General features: G+C 39.9%; 1 protein-coding gene across 1 annotated transcript in view; it reads left to right on the top strand.

Moving 5' to 3' along the window:
• The window catches only part of TDRD9 (tudor domain containing 9), an 89983-nt gene that overhangs the window by 51733 nt on the left and 15665 nt on the right, over window positions 1-22585 (top strand). Inside the window, exons 16-28 of the mRNA XM_088149915.1 lie at window positions 739-836; window positions 3250-3381; window positions 3850-4012; window positions 7623-7686; window positions 8157-8220; window positions 8516-8560; window positions 9661-9714; window positions 15139-15255; window positions 16068-16175; window positions 16751-16851; window positions 19000-19173; window positions 19875-19986; window positions 21732-21944. Of these exons, the coding sequence (XP_088006041.1) occupies window positions 739-836; window positions 3250-3381; window positions 3850-4012; window positions 7623-7686; window positions 8157-8220; window positions 8516-8560; window positions 9661-9714; window positions 15139-15255; window positions 16068-16175; window positions 16751-16851; window positions 19000-19173; window positions 19875-19986; window positions 21732-21944 (1445 nt within the window). The remainder of the gene's footprint in view (window positions 1-738; window positions 837-3249; window positions 3382-3849; window positions 4013-7622; window positions 7687-8156; window positions 8221-8515; window positions 8561-9660; window positions 9715-15138; window positions 15256-16067; window positions 16176-16750; window positions 16852-18999; window positions 19174-19874; window positions 19987-21731; window positions 21945-22585) is intronic.

Genomic DNA, 22585 nt, shown 5'->3' with positions numbered 1-22585 from the left:
TCATTAAGTCTTTATCCAAAGGTTGGCACAATTGTGATAGTCTTCAATTTCAGACAACTGTCTGTGAAAACTATTAAGCAGTGAGCAGTGGAACAGCTTGGCTCCTGAAGTCATGGGTGCTCCATTCCTGGAAGAGATTGGACAGCCATTTGTCCAGGTGGATATGAGGATTCCTGCAATAGCCAGGGAGTTGGACTAACTCCAAGACCAACTCCATGGTCCCTTCCAACTCTATAATTCTACATTTGCAGTACAGTGATTTATGCTTAAGGGCAGTGTTATTCCTGAAATGTGTTAATTTAAATTATCTTGTATTAAGTAAAAAAAAAAAAATGGTGAGCCTTGTAACAATATGTCTTAAATCATTATCTCACAGTCATTGTATCGTGGAATGTTTTGCTAATAATGAAAATATCAGAATTTATTGAACCTGTCATCTACTGGAGTCAATATTTTAAATCCATCTTAATGCACTGCTGCCCATCAGAACTTTTGGAATGGAATGTTTCAATTTCACAAAGTTTGGCACATTTCTGCCAGCTGTTCTTCCTGTATCAGTCTTAGAACAGTCTCCTGAGGCCTCCCTGTTGATGATCCTTTAATGATTCCAGAAGCTATTACTGTAGTGAGGCTTTGATTGCAAGCAAGCAATCAGCATGTCCAATGCTGGTCCCTGTCGCCATTATTAAATGTAAGTGGTATTGCAGCTTTTGAATTGTGTTTTTCTTTAATGTCAAGGTCGAGCTGGCCGCGTCTCTAAAGGATACTGCTACAGACTAGTATACAAGGACTTCTGGGCAAGCTATATACCAGAGAGCACTATTCCTGAGATGATGGTAAGAATAACATACACCATTTGCATGTCTTTAGACTGGGAAGACCAGTTATAATTTTGGTGACTACAAAAGAGTTGCCATTATAGTTAAGAACAACCAGTGACAGGAACTGATGAGAACTCTTTGATAACACATGGAAGGATGATAAAAGGACAGTTTTAGATTCTGACATTCTTAGGAACAGTTGATATAGAAAACACACAATGTTTGGCTATAACTAACCCATCAGCAAACAATTGTTACCTAAATCTAGGACATTCAGTAGAAAGCTCTGAAAGGGAAATATTTTTTTCTGCCTGTGATTGATTTTTTGTATTCACTCATTGTAACAAATTGACTGAGAAAAGGCATGTACCTTACTGGAAAAATTTAGGTAGTGCTTCGACATGTTCTCATGGCTCAGAGTCATTGAGAGTTGGGCAGCATACAAATTTAATTTATTGTTATTATTTAAACAGTGCTTCAAATAGTACAAACTATTTCCTAGAGCCTGCTGACCTGTCCCTTTCTTCTGTTGTGTCTCATTGTGCCTTCTCAAGATTCCAAACCCTTAACGAACGGTAAAAGAAAGTAGTCCCTGCTATATGTTTCCCATAAAAAAAGGAATAATCCATTTTATGAATTACTGATGAAAAGAAAATGTGTGTGTGTGTATAATTAAATGTTATTATAAAAAACTTTTTGTGTTCAATAACATAATTACCTTTTAATCTTACTTAAATTTACAATAAGTAATACTCTCAGATTGTCAGTCCCTTGCTTATAACAAATAAATCCTGCTTGATCAGGTTGTATCAGGTATGTTAGTACCACCTGCAATTGGCTTGCAAGAATCCTAGGTAATATTTTAATGCTTCATTATCTAATAAATTGGGTCTATTATTAGCACAGTTCTCAATATAGACAAGTTTGTAATGGGAGAAGTGATTCTTCAGATACTCAGATCATAAACAATTTAAGGCTTTCCAGGATTAATACCAATACCTGAAATTCTGCCTATTAAGCAGTCGGAAACTAATGCAGATACTCTAATAAAAGCATTACATAATCCGTTTGACTGGTTATGTGCCATCAAGCCATTTTCAACTCCTAGCGACCACATAGATATTCTCCATGTTGATCTATTGCTAACCTTGTTTTCAGGTCTTCCAACAATGCACCCATCGCTACTGTAACTGAGTCCATCCACTTTGCTGCTGGTTGTCCTCTTCTCTTTCCTTCCACCTTTCCCAGCATTAGAGCCTTTTCCAGAGAGCTGGATCTTTGCATAATGTGTCCAATGTAGGGTAAATTGACTGGTCATTTGTGCTTTGAGAACTCTGGGTGGATTTGTTTGTTTTCTTGGCTGTCCATGGTATCCTTAGTCTTCTCCAACACCAAAGTTCAAAAGCATACTTCTTCTGTCCTGCTTCTTCAGAGTCCAATATAATCCATGTACCTTGCATAAATTAGCCCCAGTTTGTCACATTTTGGACCAGTCCTGTATCCTTCTGTGCAGAACTTTTGTATAACTTCTGTACCCTTTTCAAGGATAGCCTTGTAATGAGTGCATTGCTGCCATCAAGACTATGGTGACAGGTTTGTGGAGTTTGTTTTTCTAGAGCTGGGCAATCAAATTTTGTAAATAGTCTGTCTTCGTTCTCAGGGCACATTCTCAGAAGGACACGGCAGTTGACTTTTCCCTTTATTCCTTTTTGGCTGCTGCAGTTTGTAGGAAGTTTTGCTTTAATGTTCATCTTTGCAGTCACAAAATTCATCCTTCTTACAGGTGGCATTTTTACCTTGATCATTTTCTTTTGTTGTGTCTTGGATAGCTGTAGTTGCCCATTTGGAGCTGAGCAGCAAGATGGAAGCCACATCTTGTTAGAGCGTGCAAGTAGAGGGCTGAGACTGGGCTTCTGGTCAAAATTTTCATCATTTAGTGTCAAGGAAGTGAGAACCATACAGAATTCACATCAACGGAACAGAGAACGTTGTGTGGTTCTCACCTCTTGGGTTGCTAGTTATGTGGCTTCCATCTTGCTGCTCAGTTCTTTAGTACTAGTCAGGAGTAATAACATCATCTTGAAAACTGTAGATTTAAGTTCCCAGGCAGCCTTACAGCAAGTGAACTAAGGCAAAGTCTCTTTGAAACATTTCGTTCCCATAGCCTTACACATCTGGGTGTGCTGAACTCCCCCATCTGCTTCTCACAGTCTTTCACATCATCCTTTAGAAAGAGATACTATTCCTGCTTATTGAATAAAAAACATATCAGGAATTAGTTACTGTGTCTAGATGATCTATAGGCTGGGCATACCGTAAAAGCAAATAGCTTTACTAGCTACTACTAATTTTCTGTTAAAAAAAATCACAAGAGTATCCTTGCAGAATTGTGGAGTGTCAAACACATGCCATTTATTTTTCCTTTTAGCGTTGCCCGTTGGAAACTACTGTACTAAAAGTGAAGCTGCTTGACATGGGAGAACCAAGAGCTTTGTTAGCAACAGCTCTCTCTCCTCCTATTATCAGTGATATTGAACGCACAATTCTGCACCTTAAAGAGGTGAGTGTTTTATTAGTTAAAATAAATGCACTTAGTTCTTTTCAGTTTAACTATTTTGCAAAAACCAAGCCATGCGCTCGCTTAATTGGTGAACTGAAAAGTTGAATAATCCATGACTTTGGTAATTTGTATATGTTGTGTCACTGTAAATCAGCCTACCTCAGTCTGGTGCCACCTGTTGAGCATGGATAACCAATTCCCAGAATTAAGTTTTGGGAGGTTACTCTGAATAATTAAGAATGAAATCAGGTCTCAGAGAATGAGACCATATGCTTCAGAAAAAGGTCTACTCTTTTCTTTAGTCAATACATATGTGCATACAACATGGTGGGCTGCAAATTGTGCTAGCCTGACATCATTTGCTACTAAACTTTGAATGTAACTTTTAGCTAAAGGCTAGTCTTAAAAGTCATGATTGTTGGGACTCATTCTCCCATTAATATTATTATTGCTTTTGTTTTGGAATAGTTAGGGGCACTTGCTGTTGATCATTCTGAAGAAAGAAACCCTTACGATGGTAAGCTGACCTTTCTAGGAAAGGTGCTGGCACAGTTACCTGTGAATCAGCACCTAGGCAAACTAATAGTTCTTGGACATGTCTTTGGATGCCTGGAAGAAACACTTATAATAGGTGAGTCAACAAATACAGACATTTCTCAGCTTAGGTTAATAATAACTTACAAACTGATCACAATAGAAAAATAAGAACAAGGCAAATCTTTAAACCCAGAAATGCATGATTGTAGCCAAAGAGCCACCTAATATAAAAATAAAGTGGTTGAAAACAATGCACTGAAACTGATGAAAGAAATCTGTTAAATTCAGTGATGCTGGAAGGGAGATACTGATGTAATGAGGGATGGATACACATTTCTTCTTCATCCTAGTGTTTTCCCACAGGCACAGGGTCCGTTTTTCAGATCAGTGAACTCCATTTCATGTGATCAAACGCAGCAACCAGTCCAACTGTATAATTTTCACGTCCACATTAATTGTGTCCTGCCACCTTTGCTTTAGTCTTCTGCATGGGCATTTGCCATCAGTGTTAAGGTGGTAGGCAGTGCAGGTGACGGTGTGGGATACTGCTTGTAGAACATGGCCATACCACTGTGGACATTTTCCCTGCATTTTCTCTGTTATTGGTGGAACACCCATCTGCTGCTGGACTGTATTCTTGCTGATGTGGTCAAGAAAGGAAGCGCCCAATGACCAACAGAGGATGTGCATCTCAGTGGCATGTAAAGGACGCTCAACACTTTTAGTGGTTGAACAGCACTCAGTGCCATACAGTGCTACTGGGTGGACCATCATTCTGTACACTTTCGAGTTTACATGGATTGGCATGTGCTTATTGCAGAGTGCTCCAGTGGTCTCCTTCCACTGCAATCATGTTGCATTCACCCTCGTGCACTTCCTCATTAATGCCACTGTCACTTTGCAGATGGGATCCTAAGTAACTGAAGCAGTTTGTCTTCACTAGATCTTCGCCACTGACCTGGATAGTGGAGGTGCTCGGTCTAGTCTCTAGATACTCAGTTTTCTTGATATTAGTATTAACAATATTAGTATTGTTTTAATTCTGGATGTATTATGTGTTTTAGATATACTTATAGTTTTAATGTTTTTTGTAAGTTGCCCAGAGTCCCCTGTTGTGGGGGAGATGGGCGGGGGAGAAATCCAACAAATAAATAAATAAATAAAATATTGAGGTGCAAATCAAATTGGCTAAGACGGTCGTTCCATGTCTGGACGGAGTGCTGTAATTCTTCCCTGGTGGTAGTTGTGAGCAAAACATCGTCGGCCTAGAGCAAGGCCCAGGGGGCACTGTGTTGCAGGTCTCACATGACGGTATCCATGACGAGAATGGTGATAATGCCAAGCCTTGGTGCCCACCACCGTTCACAGGAAAGCTGTCAGAAAGGCTGGCAGTGCATCTCACTCAGTTGCTGGTATTAACGTAGAGCATCTGGATTCATTTTATGAGTAGCTCAGGCGCACCATGGTCACGTAGCGCATTCCAGATCAGCTGATGCGGGACATGGTCAAAAGCTTTTTCTAGGTTGAGGTGTAATGACTTCTTTTCTGTATGCTTCTCTGTGAGTATGTGAGGTGTGAAAATGGCATTGGTGGTACTCAAGTCTTTGACAAAACTGCACTGGTTGATACTGATTTCAGTGATGTTATGGTTGATAGGCTGGTTTCACTGCTTGTGACAGGAGGTAGATTGATTGGTAGTTGGAACAATCTGCCAGGTCACCTTTGTTCTTAAAAAAGGGAATTGTGGTACTCATGGCCCAATCAGCAGGCAGGTAGCCAGACTTCAGTGGCATTGAAGAAGTTTGTCAGTCTATCAGTTGCTGTGCCGTGAAGTTCTTTCAGCTTCCAGACGTCTGTTGGTAGATTGTCCGGGCCAGGTGCTTTCAAATTTTTCATGCCGCTGATAGCTTTGGTAACCTCTTCAGGTGTAATGTGCAGGATTGGGCCAGCATTAGCTGAGCCATCGGGAATTGGCAGGTGTGGAAATTTGACGTTAGAGATTTTGTCGAAGTGCTGCTGCCAGCATTTCAGGATTTTAAGCTTATCCTGCAGTTGTCCATTTTTATCCTTAACACACACGGAGTATTCAGTGCCTTTTGCCACCTTGCCATTTTCACTAGTCAATAGATGTTTTTCTTACCTTCCTTTGTGGCCAGTTGTTCATATAAGTCCCGGTAGTGATTGGCTTTGACGTCTGCGACAGTTTTCTTTACTGTTCTTGCAGTGACGTACTTTTGCCAGTTCTCATTGGTCTTCTGCACATACCAGTTCTTGTAAGCCACCTTCTTTTCCTGTACCTTCTGCTGCACTTGCTCCATCCAGAGCCACACCTTCTTGTTGATTTGATGACAGCCTGGTCTCGTAGTGCCTAAGGTTATTCTCGCAGCAGTGGTAATGGACTCGTGGAGACCTGTCCATGTGGCATCAGTCGAACCTGTGATTGTTGAAGGAAATGTGATGCAGTTAATGATGGCTGTCTTGTGGTCCCGTAGCTTCCACCATTTGATTATCTCTGGATCTGTCATGCTGCCGCCTCTCTTTGCATGCTTGCTGATCTTCATATTGGCAACAAGCATCTTATGTTGCGGGGCGAGGCAGTCAGATGAAATGATCTTTATGTCCATAATAGTGGGGAAGTCAAGTTGTTGCACAAGGACAAAATCAATCTGGCTATTGTGGTGGTTGATGTGCTTTTTGAAAAATGTGTTGATAATGACGAGGTCATTTGCTTTGGAAAAGTCCAGGACTCACTGTCCATCATTTTGCATGTCATATCCATTTCCTCCATGACAATTGTAGCCTTCCTGCACACATCTGACATGTCCATTTAGGTCGCCACAGAGAAGCAGCAAGTCTTCTTACGGGCATGTAGATACACAATCTTGTAGTTCCATCCAAACTGTTTTTCTCTCCTTCATCACATCCAGTTTGTGGGGGATAGGTCGAGAAAACGTGTAATCGATGGGCAGCAGCGTCGATGACAGTTGACATGAGGTGGTCGGAGTGTTGATGGACCTTAGCAACATGGCTGCACAGATCAGGGCCTATTATGATAGCCACACCTTTGTTGTTGAACCCACCATGGTAGATTCGTTTGTATCCTTCATCGATGTCACGAGACTTTTAGCTTTTCCATCGTATCTTTTGTATGCATGCAATATCCACCTTGCATCGCTTTAGCATATCTGCAAGCTCATGGCTGCGTCTGGTCAAGGTGCTGATGTTCAGTGTGGTGGTGTGTAATTGTGATGTGTGAGCTAGCTTTTTTAGCCGGTTCCACCCTTGAACTGGTAGCCTTTGCCGACACCTGTTGCCTCTGGGGGACGCCCTAGCATTGTTCAACATTGTGTATGGCGATTGATCCGTAGTTGTGACAGAAATTTACTGACTGGCTTGTCGCTCGAGCCTGATGTCGGTTGGTCCATGTTCAGCTCAGCACCACCCTTGCAGGAGGGCAGTTTCCAGCAGCACCAATGAGGAAGAATGAACCTTGCTGCCTATGGATGCACAGTCACTTTTCAATGAAATGGGCGGTGGCAAATTTAATAAATAAATAAATAAATAAGTACCCCCATTAGTCCCCTGCATCTGATAATTAGAGTATACAACTTCTTGGCACGGAAATAAAATTTGTGTCCTCTGTGATAGAAAGGCAAAACAGAGTTGTTAGCAATAAACATTATTTTTTTCTCTCTTTGTTACAGCTGCAGCCCTCTCTTTGAACAGTTTCTTTGTAATACCTTTCAGGCAACATCTTGATGGATACAGGTATTCTCCCTAAAGCCAACTCCTGATTTTTTGAAATTTTATCTTTTCATTTTATTTATTTATGTGTGTGTATGTGTACACTACTGTTTTTCATGAAATTTGTTCCAAGGATCTAACCATCTTAAAATTCCATAAAGAGAAGCAATAGAGAAGGGGAAGGCAAGTATAAGAGGGATAATCAAAGGAGGATTATACAGTTGTTACAGCTGCATGCAGTTAAGCTTGGTATCAGATTCATCCATTTTACAGGCTGTTTGTTGCTGCTGTTTCCGAGTCCTGTCTGTTGTTGGCTTAACTTTTTTCTTTTTTGATGCAACTCTATAAATAATTTTACAAGTAAAATATGTTTTACTACATACATATTCTTTCTGAACCCATAGAACAAAAGGGTTGGCCAAAACAGAAAGAACTAGTATAGAGAAAACTATATAAAGGAATATATGTATTTTAGACCTCTTGTTGATCTACAGGAACAAGCTACGTTTCTCTGGGAATAGCAAGAGTGATTGCATTGCAATTGTTGATGCATTTAAGGTAACTCATCTCCCTCGTTCCTCCTTTTATATATTAGGTTCCTGGAATAAACAGAGGTTTCTTTGTGTTATTACCTGCATTTATTTATTTTTCCTTTTCTTTAGTAATTATTGCTATTAATGAGATACTGCAAACTGTCCTTAAAACTTTAAATTAAAAGTCTATCTAAAAATATTTTCCATGTAAATAAAAATCAGAGCTATTTGACTATAAGATTTGGGATCAATGTGCATGGAATATGCTGCATCAAGGTCAATTACAAATTACATTACGACTTTTTTGTTGTTAATGTTAGGAATGGCAAGAAAACAAGCAAAAAGGAAAGCTCAGACATCCAAAGGTTAGTTCTACTGATAATCTTGTTTTTAGCTTGAATGTTTAATTGATCAAATATACTATATACCGTTGTGGAGTGTATCTTCTCCTTCTGCCTCTTTCAGTAGTGCTGAGCTGATCTTTTGAAATGCTGGATTAATGTCCTAAATTTAGAAAGGAGGTGAAACTGAGGGGAACTCATATCCAATTGTAGGAGATTAGATTAGTGTCCACTGGTCTGTGTCTCTTAAACGAGTTTAAATATTCTGGTCTTGGTACTCAAGTAGACCTTTTATCCTAACAGCTGTGTGTAGAAAGGTTGACTGCATTTGGTGTATATTGACTAACCAGATTATTTCTCATCCAAAGCTTTGGTACTTGAACAGATTGGGTTGCCCTGACACTGAGAATATTACCTTGGCTATTGTTTTAGGGAAAGCAGCCAATTAAATGTGAGCTTTTAAAAGGTTTGTTTATTACACCATTTCTATCCTGCCTTAATCCATGTGGCAGGAGCTGGTTGGTAAGCTTTTCGAAGTTTTCTAAGCTGCCAAGCTATTTTGGGGGTGCTCTTCCTGCACTAATGCCACTCTGCATATTTATGAATTTGAGTTGCTAGATTTCTATAGGATTCCATGCATCTAGTAGTAATTATTGTGGAGAGCTGGGACTCTCTTGATTTCTCCCTTTTGGATTAGGCCTACCTACAGATATCATGCTTATAGGGTAGAAGGGAATTTAACTGGAAGCTAAAGGGGGCCCGATACCACAACTTAGCCTGCTTCTGGAATCCTGATTGCACGTATAAAACAACCTGCAGCTAAAAGACTGCGTGCTTGCATGATACAATCTTGGAAGTTTGGGCGTTCACATGACACACAGTCTGTGGACAGAGGAGAGCCTGTATCTAGAGTAGAAGTTCTTCATTGTTTGCTCTTGGCTTGACTGCTTGAATAGTTCTGGCAGGTTGCTAATGACTACTGGAACAAAAATCTTGGTAGATTTAAAATAAAAAGGGAATGGCACAGAAACAAAAACAGTTGAGATTATGCAAGTTGCTTTTTCAGCTTCTGGTTACAATTATTATTGTTAGAATTATTTTTAATTCTCTTTTTTTCCGTCTAGGATGAACTGGTCTGGGGCCGTTCCAACTACATTCACATCAAGAGAATTAGAGAGGTGAATTTGATAGTATCTTTGCTGTTTCACTGTTCTTCCCTCCTCATCACATGATTAAAAATAATTGCTTGGCCATCTTGTTACACTTTTGCACCCACCTACTTGTGTTTTTTGCAGCTTCTAGTTTACACTGCCAATATTTAGTGGTGTGCCAAATTTCAGGTAGGCTTTTTATTTTTGCAGGGTTTTTTTTCAGAAGCAAGGCTGGTAAAGTTTTACTTTCTATGGTTAGAATTATTGCCCCCAGCCCACAAAGGCAGGTTACCATTTTTCAGGTTCATTTGCCAGAGATGTCACCTCACTATTGACCATTTCTGTACTATCTTTGGTGGCCAAATACCATTAAGATGGAAGATATGGGCCCTGGTTCCCCACATCTGACTTAGGAAGATAAAAGTGATCCAGATTAACCAGACCTGTATCCCCAGAATGTTGTTCTTGGCATTGAGAAGTACAATAAAATTGCTTTTAAAGCTTTTATCTGGGACAGGCATTTTCACATTTACTTTGGAGAACAAACTATGGATGATGCAAGAGATGTCTGATCAGGTCAGATGATTATTTTTTCATTCTTACAGAGCAATTTTAGGTAGGGAACGATGGGAAGATGTTTCCCCAGTGCCCCACCACCCAGTTAAAAACTTCTGGCTGTTTTTCCTTGCTCCCCTATGGGCTGATTTAGACTTAAAAAACCCCAGTCACTTGCAATTTGGCCATCTGTGTCTTACAGTTCCATGGAAAGCAATATTGTCAGGAGTTTTGCCTCTCATCCATCGAATTTGATTGTACCCTTTTTTCTTCTAACTGCATTTTGGAAAAAAAAAGGATATAATTTCATGAGTTCAGAGGTATACATGAGGTGCTGTCCTGTGTGCCTTATATAAGTCTTAGTAGCATGCTGGGTTTTAGCTGTCTGACTAGATCAAAACAAAAGAACGCATTTTTACAATATGCAATCACTCTCACCTTTATTAAAGAACTTAATTAATTTTTTTATTTTTGTGCAAGGAGAAAATATAAAATAATAAAACAGTGATTAGCATAATTAGCATTGCTGTCTGTAACATGTCTAATTAATAAAAAAATGTAACAGATAAGCTCCTTACTTCCTGCTCTTGAATATAAATGTTTGAAGCTAGTACCCCATGGATATAAACATGAACCTTGTTCCTTTCAAGCAAAGTTACTTTCCCATTGCATTTAGCTTCCAGGAGTAGCTTTCTCCTAAGAAAAGGTAGGCTTATTCAAGGCCAAGAGAAATGAAACATGTTCAAATCCCAGTGAAGAAGAATCTCATGCAACCCAGATTAGGTTCAAAAAAGATTTCATTTATTGGAACAATACATGCAACTCTAGGCAAAGCATTGCTGAAACTAAAGCCCGTACTTTTTCCCTCTCTTCTTTTACCCCTATTTCTCACCCCCCTCTTTCCAGGCGCCAGTTCTGTTTCCCACAGAGGTGCGACCTTGCACATTCCTATCCCCCGATAACAGTCCATCTTCCTGGCCTTTGATATCACACCAATTCCCTCTACTTTCCTTTTCACCCCTCCCCCTTCTAAAGAATGGCAGAAACGAAGCAAGCAACTACTAAGCTAATATTTTGATTGCTGAAGGTTCTGACATGCCGCCCTTCCAAAGAAAATGGCTCCTCCACGGATGTCTTGGGAGACCTGAAATAATAGGATATGGTTAGGATAGATACACACTACTGTAGATAAGTTCGTATTTACATTGTACATTCATTTAGGTTTATCTGGATATGTTCTGTAGAATTCCTTAATTAAATCTGGTGTTTTCACATGTTTCCTAGCTACCCGTTCTGCAAATGATTTTGGGAAATGTTTCCATTGTACTAAAAACTGTATGTCTGCCCTATGTCTCCTGGCATCCAGAATGTCTTTTATCTCGAAGTGCTGTTCACCTTCAATCATTAAGGGATCCGAGGTTGGTGGTGTGGGATGACATTTAGCAGATTCTTTATATGGCTTCAATAAATCACTGTGAAATACAGGATTGATCATGCTTAGGTTTTTTGGTAATTTAAGACGAACCGACACGGAGTTAATTACTTTCTCAATTTCAAACGGTCCTAAATATTTATAGCCCAATTTTTTGGATGGCTGTGAAGATTTTAAATTCTTTGTTGACAACCAGACTTTGTCTCCCACCTTCCATTTTTCTTTCCTCTTTCTGTCTGCATACTTTTTATAACTTTCTTTCACTTTAACCAGAGCTTTTTGCGTGACTGGCCACAGATCTTGCATCTGTTTAACCCATTCACCTACTGAGGTGACTCCTGTTTTTTCATGAGGTAGTTCAGGGATTGGCACAAAGTCTTGCCCTGTCGCAATTTTGAAAGGTGAACATCCTGTATGTCACAAACAGCGTTATTATATGCCACGTCTGCATAAGGTAGCAAGTCCACCCAATTGTCCTGTTGGTAGTTTACAAAACACCTCAAATATTGCTCCAGTCCAGCATTCTGTTGTTCACTCACCCCGTCCATCTGTGGATGAAAACTCAAACTCAGACCCTGCTTAGTCCAAGTCAGCCTCAAGAATGCCCTCCAGAATTTCGAAGTGAACTGTATTCCGCAATCGTTGATCACCCTTTCCGGACATCCATGAATTCAGTAGATGTGTTGGATGAACATGGCTGCTACTTCAGATGCTGAGGGGATGGCTTTGCAAGCTATAAAGTGCGTTTGTTTTGAAAACAAATCTGTAACTGTCCAAATTACTGTTCTTTTCCTGCTCTCTGGGAGATCGACAATGAAATCCATTGCAATCTCTTCCCAGGGTCTGGTAGGGTTTGCCACTGATTGCAGCAATCCTCTGGGTTTACCCCCTTGCTTCTTTGCCATTGCACATGTGGGGCATGTATTTACATAGTCTGCCACATCCTTTCGGATGGTTGGCCACCAGAATTGCCTCCAGAGGAGGTGAAGGGTTTTCACGAAGCCAAAATGCCCAGCTGTTTTATTGTCATGGCTTCTTTCAAGTACTTCTTTTAGGGCTCCGACAGGAACGTACAATGTATCTCCCCTCCACCACGCTCCTTCCCATTCCTCTAAGTCCGCTTTATTTTGTAAGAACCATTCATCTTTGTCAATATGGGAGTTAATTTCCTTCAGCAGACCCTGGGCCAGTTCTTTCACTTTGCTCTGTGCTCTGGTTACAGCAGCTAACACCTCTTGATGGTTCAGAATAATTGCTGACACCACCTTTTCCCTCTGACTATTGTGTTGGGACAAGCGCGAGAGGGCATCTGCTAAAAAATTCTTACCCCCTGGAATGTATTTCCAAGTAAATTGGAATTGGCTGAAAAACTGTGCCCAACAAACTTGTTTGGGAGACAATTCCCTAGGGGATCTTAAAGCCTCTAGGTTTTTATGATCAGTCCACACCTCAAACGGTAGATTGGACCCCTCCAACAAGTGCCTCCAATTCATCAAAGCCCACTTCACTGCAAATGCCTCCTTTTCCCATGCTAACCAATGCCTCTCTGTTTCAGTGAATTTCTGGGACAAATAAACACATGGTAGCAATAGTCCCCCTTCATCTTTTTGCAATAGGACTGCTCCTATTGCCACATCAGAGGCATCTGCCTGAATTACAAAAGGTTTCTTTGGATCTGGGTGGCTCAGAATGGGTTCTGCAGTGAATAGTCTTTTTAATCGCTCAAATGCCTCCTGGCATTCCCTAGTCCAGTTTAATGGGGAGCTTGGTTTCTGTGCTTTTTCCTTGTCCTTGCCCTTGGTTTTTAATAAGTCTGTCAAAGGCAGGGCAACCTGAGCAAAGTTGGGGATGAATTGGCGGTAAAAATTAGCAAAGACTAAGAAGCTCTGTAGCTGACACCTGGTTTTTGGCGCCTCCCATGCTACTATATCACGGACTTTGCTTGGATCCATTTCCACCCCCCCCAACTGGAAATTCTATAGCCCAAGTAGTCAGTTTGTTCTTGGTGAAATTCACATTTTGAGAGTTTAGCATATAATTGTGCTTCTAATAGCTTCTGCAACACCTGCCTCACGAGCTGTACATGCTCCTCCCATGTTTCAGTGTAAATTAGGATATCGTCCAAATACACCAGCACCCCCTTGTATAAATGCTCATGTAACACCTCATTAATTAACTGCATAAAGACCCCGGGTGCCCCCGATAATCTGAACAGCATCACGCAGTATTGGAAACTGCTAAGCTAATATTTTGATTGCTGAAGATTTGGACACATGTTCAGATAAGACCAACAGTCATGTTATCTCGGTTAAATTCTATTAAAGTGGAATGGAAAGAGAAAATTGCAATTTGTTGACTGAAATCACATGGCATTGCTTAACAAAACTGCATGTTCCTGCTATAAGCAATTAGAAAAAACTGCTCATGGGTACTTTTGAATCATTCTCTGTTACTAAGGTTACTATAGCACTTAGTAGCGGTTGTATTCCAGAAGCTTTAATGGGTAGCAGGATGAAAGAGAAAATACAGACTGATATTCTTAGGGCTAGCATCACTTCTGGTTCCTGCTTCTTGTTCCCCTGATCTCTCCTCTCTCTTTCAGTAATGGAAGGGGCTAACAGACTACATGGCCTTTCAACTTACTTTCATATTTCTCTTAATGTTCCCAAGTCTGATTTCTGTAACAAAGTGGGCAGAAGCATGCTGTTATACACAGCCATTTTTGCTTCTTTTGACAATAATTTATTCTTTTAGCAGGCCACATGCTACCCACTGCTTTTTTTTATCACCATCTGTATGTATTAAAATTTCTCCATCCATCCTGTATCTTTGGTAAACATTCTGCCAAGATGCACAAATTCAACTACTGACTCTAGTTTTTTGCCATGTATCTTCATTTTCCATGTCAAGCACAATTACATAATTTTCAAACCTATGTTCCTTGTTGAATCATTCAGCCTGTGCAATTACAAATCATTCATGGTCTTAGTTAACACACTTCTAACCACCAGAAGCACTCCTCATATTATTATACTAAAATACATGAAACAATTAAGGGGACATTACTTAATCCTGCCCAGTGTTGAACTGTTTGTTAAGCATTCTGTTCATTCCATATGTGCTTTACTTCCATCACACAGAGCTCATGTTATATTCAGCAACCAACCTTCAAATCATATTCACACTGAAAACCCAGGATCTTATTGGAAGAACTCCCAGAATTCCTAGCCAGCATGATGCTAGGAATTCTGGAAATTATTAATGTTACACATCCGAGAGGCACCAGAACATGGGAAGGCTACTCTTGGATTAACTCAGTCTACTGCTCAGGTAATATTAAGTAGGTTATCAGCAAAAGTCTAGGACATAAACATGTGGGACTTTATTTCGTAGAAGTGTTTTATCTTCATGCACATTTATTTTTTAGGTCCTCATGAGTTTTAAAACAGTTTTACAATTTTTAGGTGGCTGAATTGTATGAGGAGTTGAAAAAAAGAGTTGGTGCATTGAATATGTATGTCAACACTCATTCTCCTGTCATGGATCATGACCATGTATATAAGCAGCGTTTTATTTTGCAGGTGAGAGGGTTGGTTATATTAGAAATATTTTAAGGGATATTCAAAACATTTATGAATTTGTTGTGACTTAAACAGATTAATTTCAGAGTGTGGCTTTGAATACATTTACTGCTCCTTTTGTATTGTAATGGTACAATTTAGAAACACAGACAAAACTATGATTAAAATAAAGATACACAGATTTTGTAGTCATAATTTTCTTGTTTTTAGTCTTTAAACACGAGCTCTGTATTCCTCTGGATGTGAACATATATATGCGAATACAATTAACTTGTATGGTTTAGTGCTTTGTATTGTTTCTTTGTTACATTTATATCCCACTTTTCCTCCCAATGGCTCAAAGAGATATATATAGTACTCTCCTCCAAGTATGGAAAGATCCTTCAAGGAAGGGGTTTTTTTTCATTAGGAATGAGTGGCTGCAATTTTCCTTGGGGACATTCCCTGCTCTGTCCTTACAAATGCCCAAATGTTGAAACTGCATCTTCTGCTTAAAAATGTGTGCTCTGTAACTGAATGTTGGGTTCTTTGCAAGACTTTCACACATGCATACTTACTATTCAGTAGGTGTAATATTAAATCATCCTCATATTTTAAGGAGCTATTCCATCCAGAGATGTCACCACCAGGTAGGCTCTCTAGTGTATTGGGGAACCAAGGGGATAAAACATATGTAAGTTAGAGGAACAAAAGCATGTACCTGAGAATGGGAGTGTGGATCACATGATCATATTTCAGTAATTGCAGTGGGAAGGGGTTTGCTAAGAGGGAACTGCCCCTTTTACAGCAACTTACTCCCTCTTATTTCTCAGGTGGTAATGGCTGGAGCTTTCTATCCAAATTATTTTACTTTTGGGCAACATGATGAAGAAGTTGCTGTGAGGGAATTGTCAGGCAGAGATCTCAAAACAACAGTGATGGTATGTAAATTAAGTTTTAAGTGGATCTCACAATGGGATCATACATTTCCACATGGTAGCTGCATTAATCTTTTGTGGCCAATGTAACAAAGAATCTTGTGGCATTTTAACATATTTATTGTGACATAGTTTTCATGGCTACAGCATACATAGCTGCTTCCCTTCCTAGTCCATTTCAGGTCCACTTATAGTGGATTGAAAGAAGAATATAAGAAAAGGAGCAAAATCTAGGAGGAATTGAGGTTGGGAACAAAGAAAAAAATGGAACCAGTAAAACCTTACATGGGAGCCAAGAGACACTATATTCTTCTGGCAGGAAGTAAGTACATAGACAGCAGAACCTGGGATGCTGGTAGGCCACTGGAAAGAAGAGAACTGGTTTTCACATTTCAGTGGACTTAATGTCAATCAACTGACATTTGCCTTGGTAATTTGTCTTAAAATGTTTAAATATTGAAGAATGATTTAAGAATGGTTCATTTATTTAATTATTATTTTAAAAATAATGTTAAAAGTTTGTTTGAAAATGTCAAAATAAAATATTTCTGAAGGTGCATTCTTATTTTTCCTAACAGTTGAAGAACATTCCTCCCTATGGCTTTTTGTATTATAAGCAGCTGCAATCCCTGTTCAGACAATGTGGTCAAGTCAAATCCATTGTTTATGATGGAACCAAGTAGGTGGTTTTTGCAGGTTTTCACATTGTGCAATTTTTGTTTTGTTTTGTTATGATCTTCTGAGCGATCAGTGGTAGCCTTGGCAGTTGCACAGAGCTCTGCAGTTCCCCTCAGACCACTAGAAAACCTTGGACTTTAAAGCATACCTTCATAGTAAAAAGCTGTTATAAATATAACACCTGGGCACAGAGAGAACTGCTCCTGTCTGTGCTCCTGCCCTCTGAAGATGCCGGTCACAGATGCTGGCGAAACATTAGGAAACAAAACTTCCAGAACACGGCCACACAGCCCGGAAGACCCACACCAGCCATCGTATGCCGGCCGTGAAAGCCTTGGACAATACACTGTTATAAATATGCTTATGCTCTTTTTAATACTGAGGGTGTAAGGAACTGCAATGCTCAGTTCCCAACGAGAGCAACTCTCCTTGAAACCAATGCAAGTTCAAAGAAAACTTCATTTATTGAGAAGTAGTGTACAGCCTCTAAACCATTGCTGGAACTGGGTTCCGTGTGTGCCAAAACTTGATTTTACCCCCATCCCGTTTCACCTCCCCCCCTTGTCTCTGAGTCCCTCTTGCACATGTCGACCGTCCTCTCCTGGTCTCACGCTGGTACAGCCTTGGCATTCCTGAGAACCATCTGCACCTAATGGCTCACCTTCCAACCCACCCCTTCTCTGTAATCGCAGAAACTAAGCAAGTAAACTAGCAAGATGGTTGGTTGGTTGATTGCGAGGATTCTGGCAGGAACTCAAGAAGTGAAATTCTGGACCCAAAAATATTATACTAGGGCTGACTTCAAATGGAAGTTGGAAGGAGACGGTACTTTTGTACTTACTTTGGTGGTATTGGTAATAAGAATGACTTGTCTTAGGAGCAAGAGAGATGGAACAGTGTGGCGATGACAGTTGTACCTTTTTCATGTCCCCCCCGCCAAGTCACTTAAAAAAACCTTGCTATTTGTGGCAGTATCGGGAGCAGAACTCTAGCAGTATTGTTTAAAGGAAGGATGAAGTTGGAAGGTATAGATAAGAGAAGAGCACCACTGTCAGACTCCCCGCCTCCATTGAAAATTATCTGAATTTTTGCCTTCCGAAACAGCTGATTGAGTTAAGGTAAAGGAGAGTTTCAGGGAGAGAAATCATCATAGCTCTTCTCCATTCATGAGTCTTCCTTTCCCCCTGGAACTGTAGCACACACAAAATCGCCTTACCCATCAGCTGGGAGTGTTTTTAGAATTCTCAGATCTTTGTATTGTGGTGGTGGTGGTTACTATTATGGCATGGTTTATTATGTTGTGGTTACTATTATTATATCATCATGGCAGGAAACAACAGCAAATAATGAAATAAGAATTGCCCCTTTTCTGGTTCCCTTTCCCTTTTGCTTGCTGCTTATTTTCCAGTTTTAAGTAGTTCCATCAGTAGCTAGAAGAGTCCTCCTGGTAGTCATGCTTTGGTTCTGTATATTTTCATGGGAATCCTGGAGGATCAAATAGCATCAGGCAACATCTGTAAGGAAAATTCTTCCAACAATATCCTTCTCCCCCCCCCCTCCAAATTTCCTTCCTCTCTCTTTCACCATCTGTAAATGGGATGGGAGGCAAAAATTGAGACTTGTTTTCAGTCTAACCATTAGCACATCAGCTGGCAGCTATTTGTTGTATTTCTCAGCTGAGATGCAGCTGTTTGTTTTGTTGCTTTAAGTTGGGATGCTGACTCATCATACAGTTCATCTGTGCAGATAGCTTAAATTGTGGTTAACTTGATTATATTGCTGTACTGTTTCCAGTGATGCAGACTAAATAAGAAAATACACACACATATTGAGTTGTATCTGATTCTTGGAGACTGCCTGGACAAGTCCCTGCAGTTTTCTTGGCACGGTTTTTCAGAAGTGGTTTGCCATGGCTTCCTTCCTAGGACTGAGAGAAGGTCACCCAGACAGCTTTATGCCTAAGGCAGGACTAGAACTCACGGTCTCCCAGTTTCTAGCCTGATGCTGTAACCACTACACCAAACTGGCTCTAGTGTCCTCTTAAAATCTTGGTGTTGTACAGATCTGAGCACTAAGTGCATTTTTGCAGTAGTTGCTTAGTTCTAATCCCTAGGATACAATTTTATTCTTTTTAATTTTTTTAACCTAGAGCCTTTGTAGAATTTTCTCGGAATCCTACGGAACGTTTTAAAACACTTCCTGCAGTGTACCTTGCCCTTAAAATGGCACAGATGAGGATTCCGTTTGAACTGAACGTACATTCCCCAGAGGAGATAGAGGGGAAGATGGCAGAAGAAGCTAGCACTGTTCTGAGGGGCGAGAGGTATGTTATTACGAAACTGGATTAGATTCCTTATCTTACAAGGAAGCTGTTTTGCTTTAATTCAGCAACATCTAATATCTTTTGCAAATGTACTTTGCAAAATTCTAATATGGAATGAGCTTTAAAAGAAAGAATGCATAGTTTGGAATACTAAAGAAAGACTGAGTGATGTGGAACTCTGAAACGAAGAAGAGGCCTGGAATGTCCAAGAACATGACATATGACCTTTCTACCTGATCCAGGATCTTCTGACATGAACTAAGAGTAGTTTAACCCTAATTAGCTGCTTCCTACTCTACTTTTTATCTGCACCAGCTTGGTATTTAAAAGTTTGTCAGTAGTCATAGACAAGAAACAATTCTGTGGAAGGAGTGGTAGAATGTTCCATCCTTTGCATAGAAACTAAAAAGACTCCACACCCAGGACAGAAATGCAGAGATACAGTGAAGGGAGGGTGGGGTTCTCCATACTTGCTCTTCCAATCCCCATCAGAGTGGTAAAAGTTTTTGCATGCCTGTAACTCCTATAGATTTATTTAAACAGTTGATCTAAACATTTTTATCCTAATGGGATATATATAACAGGGTCCATGAGCCATCTTTTTGGAATAGCCTCCAAGGTGACTTATTGACAGGGATGTCTTTAGTTTGTAGAAGATTAATGACTGGGTTTTGTTTATTATGTTTGATATTTGTTTTTAGAGTGAACATTGACTTTCAGAAGCATACTGTGACTCTTATGCAGAAGTTCTGTAATACCTTGGAAAAACTTCAGACTATAATTAGTCTTGATTTATCTATCAGTGTCACTGAGGTAGGTGATAAGTGTGTGTGAATGCACCACATCAACTTTAGTTGGGATGAATTCTAAAATGGGAGAGATTGGGAACCAACTTTTGGGTGTGAGTAAATTATGACTGAGTTACCCAGGCATATAAAGCATGTACGCAAGTAGTATTTATTTCTGATAGCTGGCTCTGCTCAGAGCTAGCAACCATAAAAAGAATGAAACTTAAAACAGTTCCAAACCCAAAAAGTATAAAATGTAAACACTTACAATATTGTAAAATAAGTTTAAGTTATTAAACTAAATTCAAATTAAATCAAAGACCTGCTGGAAGAAGAAGGGGTTGTCTCCTTTTCTCTAAGCAAAAAAAGAAAAGGTCTGAATAAAATTTCCAGGGGGCTGCATTCCATAGCTTGGGAGTAACAAAGGAAAAGGCCATCTCTTCTATACTTGCCTAATAGAAATACCTTTGTTTCCAGACAGAGTCATATCCAGATAAGCAGTTTCTTAGGAAACTAAACCTTAAACTGACTTGTGTCAAACTTCATGCCAGGTGCATTTATAAATCTCAGCTCTCCAGACATTTAATATCTTAATCAACACTTGGCTTGCTTGACAGAAAGCTCACAGACACAAGTGGGCAAGATATGTCTTTTTATTGCAAACAAGAATGAAACCACAGATACACAGAAGATTTGTCTATTTCTGCATAGGTGTGTGTGTTCCAGGGTTTAAACGCTAGACTCTTTCCTCCTGTCTTCTTGAGTCAATGGATATTTGGCTGTTCTCTTTATGTCCTTGGAAGGCACCTGATCTCTGATGACAAAACACAGCTTCATTAGCTTGTGAATCACAATACAGGTAGTCCTTCCTTAACAACTGCCTTGTTTAGTGACCATTCAAAGTTATAACAGCACTGAAAAGGTAACTTTATGACTGGTCCTCACATTTACTATCATCGCAGTATCCCCAGCAGTTACATGATCAACATTCAGGCTCCTCACAGCTGGCTTCCAACAAGCAGAGTCAATGGAGAAGCCAGCAGCAAAATTGCAAGTCACAGTCACATGTCTTGCTTAATGACTACAGGTGATTTCCTTAACAACTGCAGTGGAAATGAGGTCCTAAGTCCATTGCAGTCATGTGACATCTCGCTTAATGATCACATCGCTTAGCGACAGAGTTGCCAGTCCCAATTGTGGTCGTCAAGCAAAGACTACCTGTAGCTTCATTCCTAAAAACTAAGACCTTAAAACATGGTTAATTTTGCAGAAAAAGCAATGCCTTGACATGGCAATGTAGGTAAAAATATTTAAATGTTACAGAAGAACAGCAAATAATTAGCTCAAGAATAGACACTTGCAAAATATAATAATTTGGGATAAATCCTGAGATAAATTATTTAAATTTCTCCTTTTTTTTTTTTCTTGTCCTACTTGACTCCTAAACTGTGCTTTAAACAGACTATTAACTGAATCTTGTTAATTAAGAGCAGTTTGAAAATCTAGGTTTGTTTCTGTGTGTGACTTGGTTATATATGCAGATGTGGCAGTCATGATAAACTAGAGCGGCAGTCATAAATGTGTATGTGCAAATTATACATAGCAGAATTTGGGGTCACATTCTTTAAGGACATGTGTCTATAATAGTTTCCAGGAAGGCCTTTCTAGACTTTTCCAGCTCAAGCAGCTGCAAGTCTGTCTGTCAAAATGTGTGTTTGGGGGTGGGGGATTGTTCAGAGCATGCTATAAAAAATACCTTATATTTTTCAGGTTGTAGAGGTTGGACACTTCTGGGGATACAGAATAGATGAAAGAAACATGGCTTTACTACAAAATCTGTCTGCTGAGATCAGCCGGCTGGAGTTGATCTCTTTGCCTGTTCGCCCCTATCCGGACTTGGTTTGTTTGGCACCTTTTACTGACTGGGAAAATGAGAGGTACTACCGAGCCCAAGTCCTGTATGTGTCTGGAGAAAGGGCCGAGGTGCTTCTTTTTCAAATCCTTGAGCATATTCAAGCATAATCGTACAGAATGTGTATAGCATAACAGTTAAACAGATGGCAGCACCTGAAAAAATATTTGACTGGCCTCTCTGCTTACGTTTTGAAAGAATACATTATGCACTGCTTTGAGTAAAGGCAATAAAAGCACTCTTTTGGAAGGGAATGGGAGACTGACATTTTTTAAAAATCCAGCTTCTGTACAGGAAGAGTCCACGTGCAGTGCTACAGTATAGCCTTCCCAGCCTAGTGCATTTGAGATATGTTGGGCAATAATTCCATCATCCTGAGCCAGCAGCAGATGTGCTCACTTGAGGATGCTGAGCTGAGGGATGTATATGCTCCCAGTCACATAAAAATATCTGCCAGCAGTGGTTATTTCTGGCATTTGCTGGCACTAGCAGGGAGACCCTTGAAGGAGCCGGGGGTATCCATAGATCAAATTGTTTTTCACTGTTGCTTCTCCTGGGTGCTGTTTGATTTGGTTTGGAGTAGTTTAAGTACAGGCCATGTTTGTATGAATATTTGGGAAAGAGCAGTCAGATACAATACTGTTTGGGGGAGGTGATGGAAAGAGCTAGCTGAAGCAACGATAGGAAATTAAATACACCCCACCCCCCCGTT

Source organism: Python bivittatus, unplaced genomic scaffold (assembly GCF_059951505.1).
Source record: "Python bivittatus isolate LINGU-HERP-01145 unplaced genomic scaffold, Pbiv_v1 ctg000580_np1212, whole genome shotgun sequence".
NCBI classification, from domain to species: Eukaryota; Metazoa; Chordata; class Lepidosauria; order Squamata; family Pythonidae; genus Python; species Python bivittatus.
Note: the sequence above shows the minus strand (reverse complement) of the source record. Positions and strands in the feature narration are given on the sequence as shown.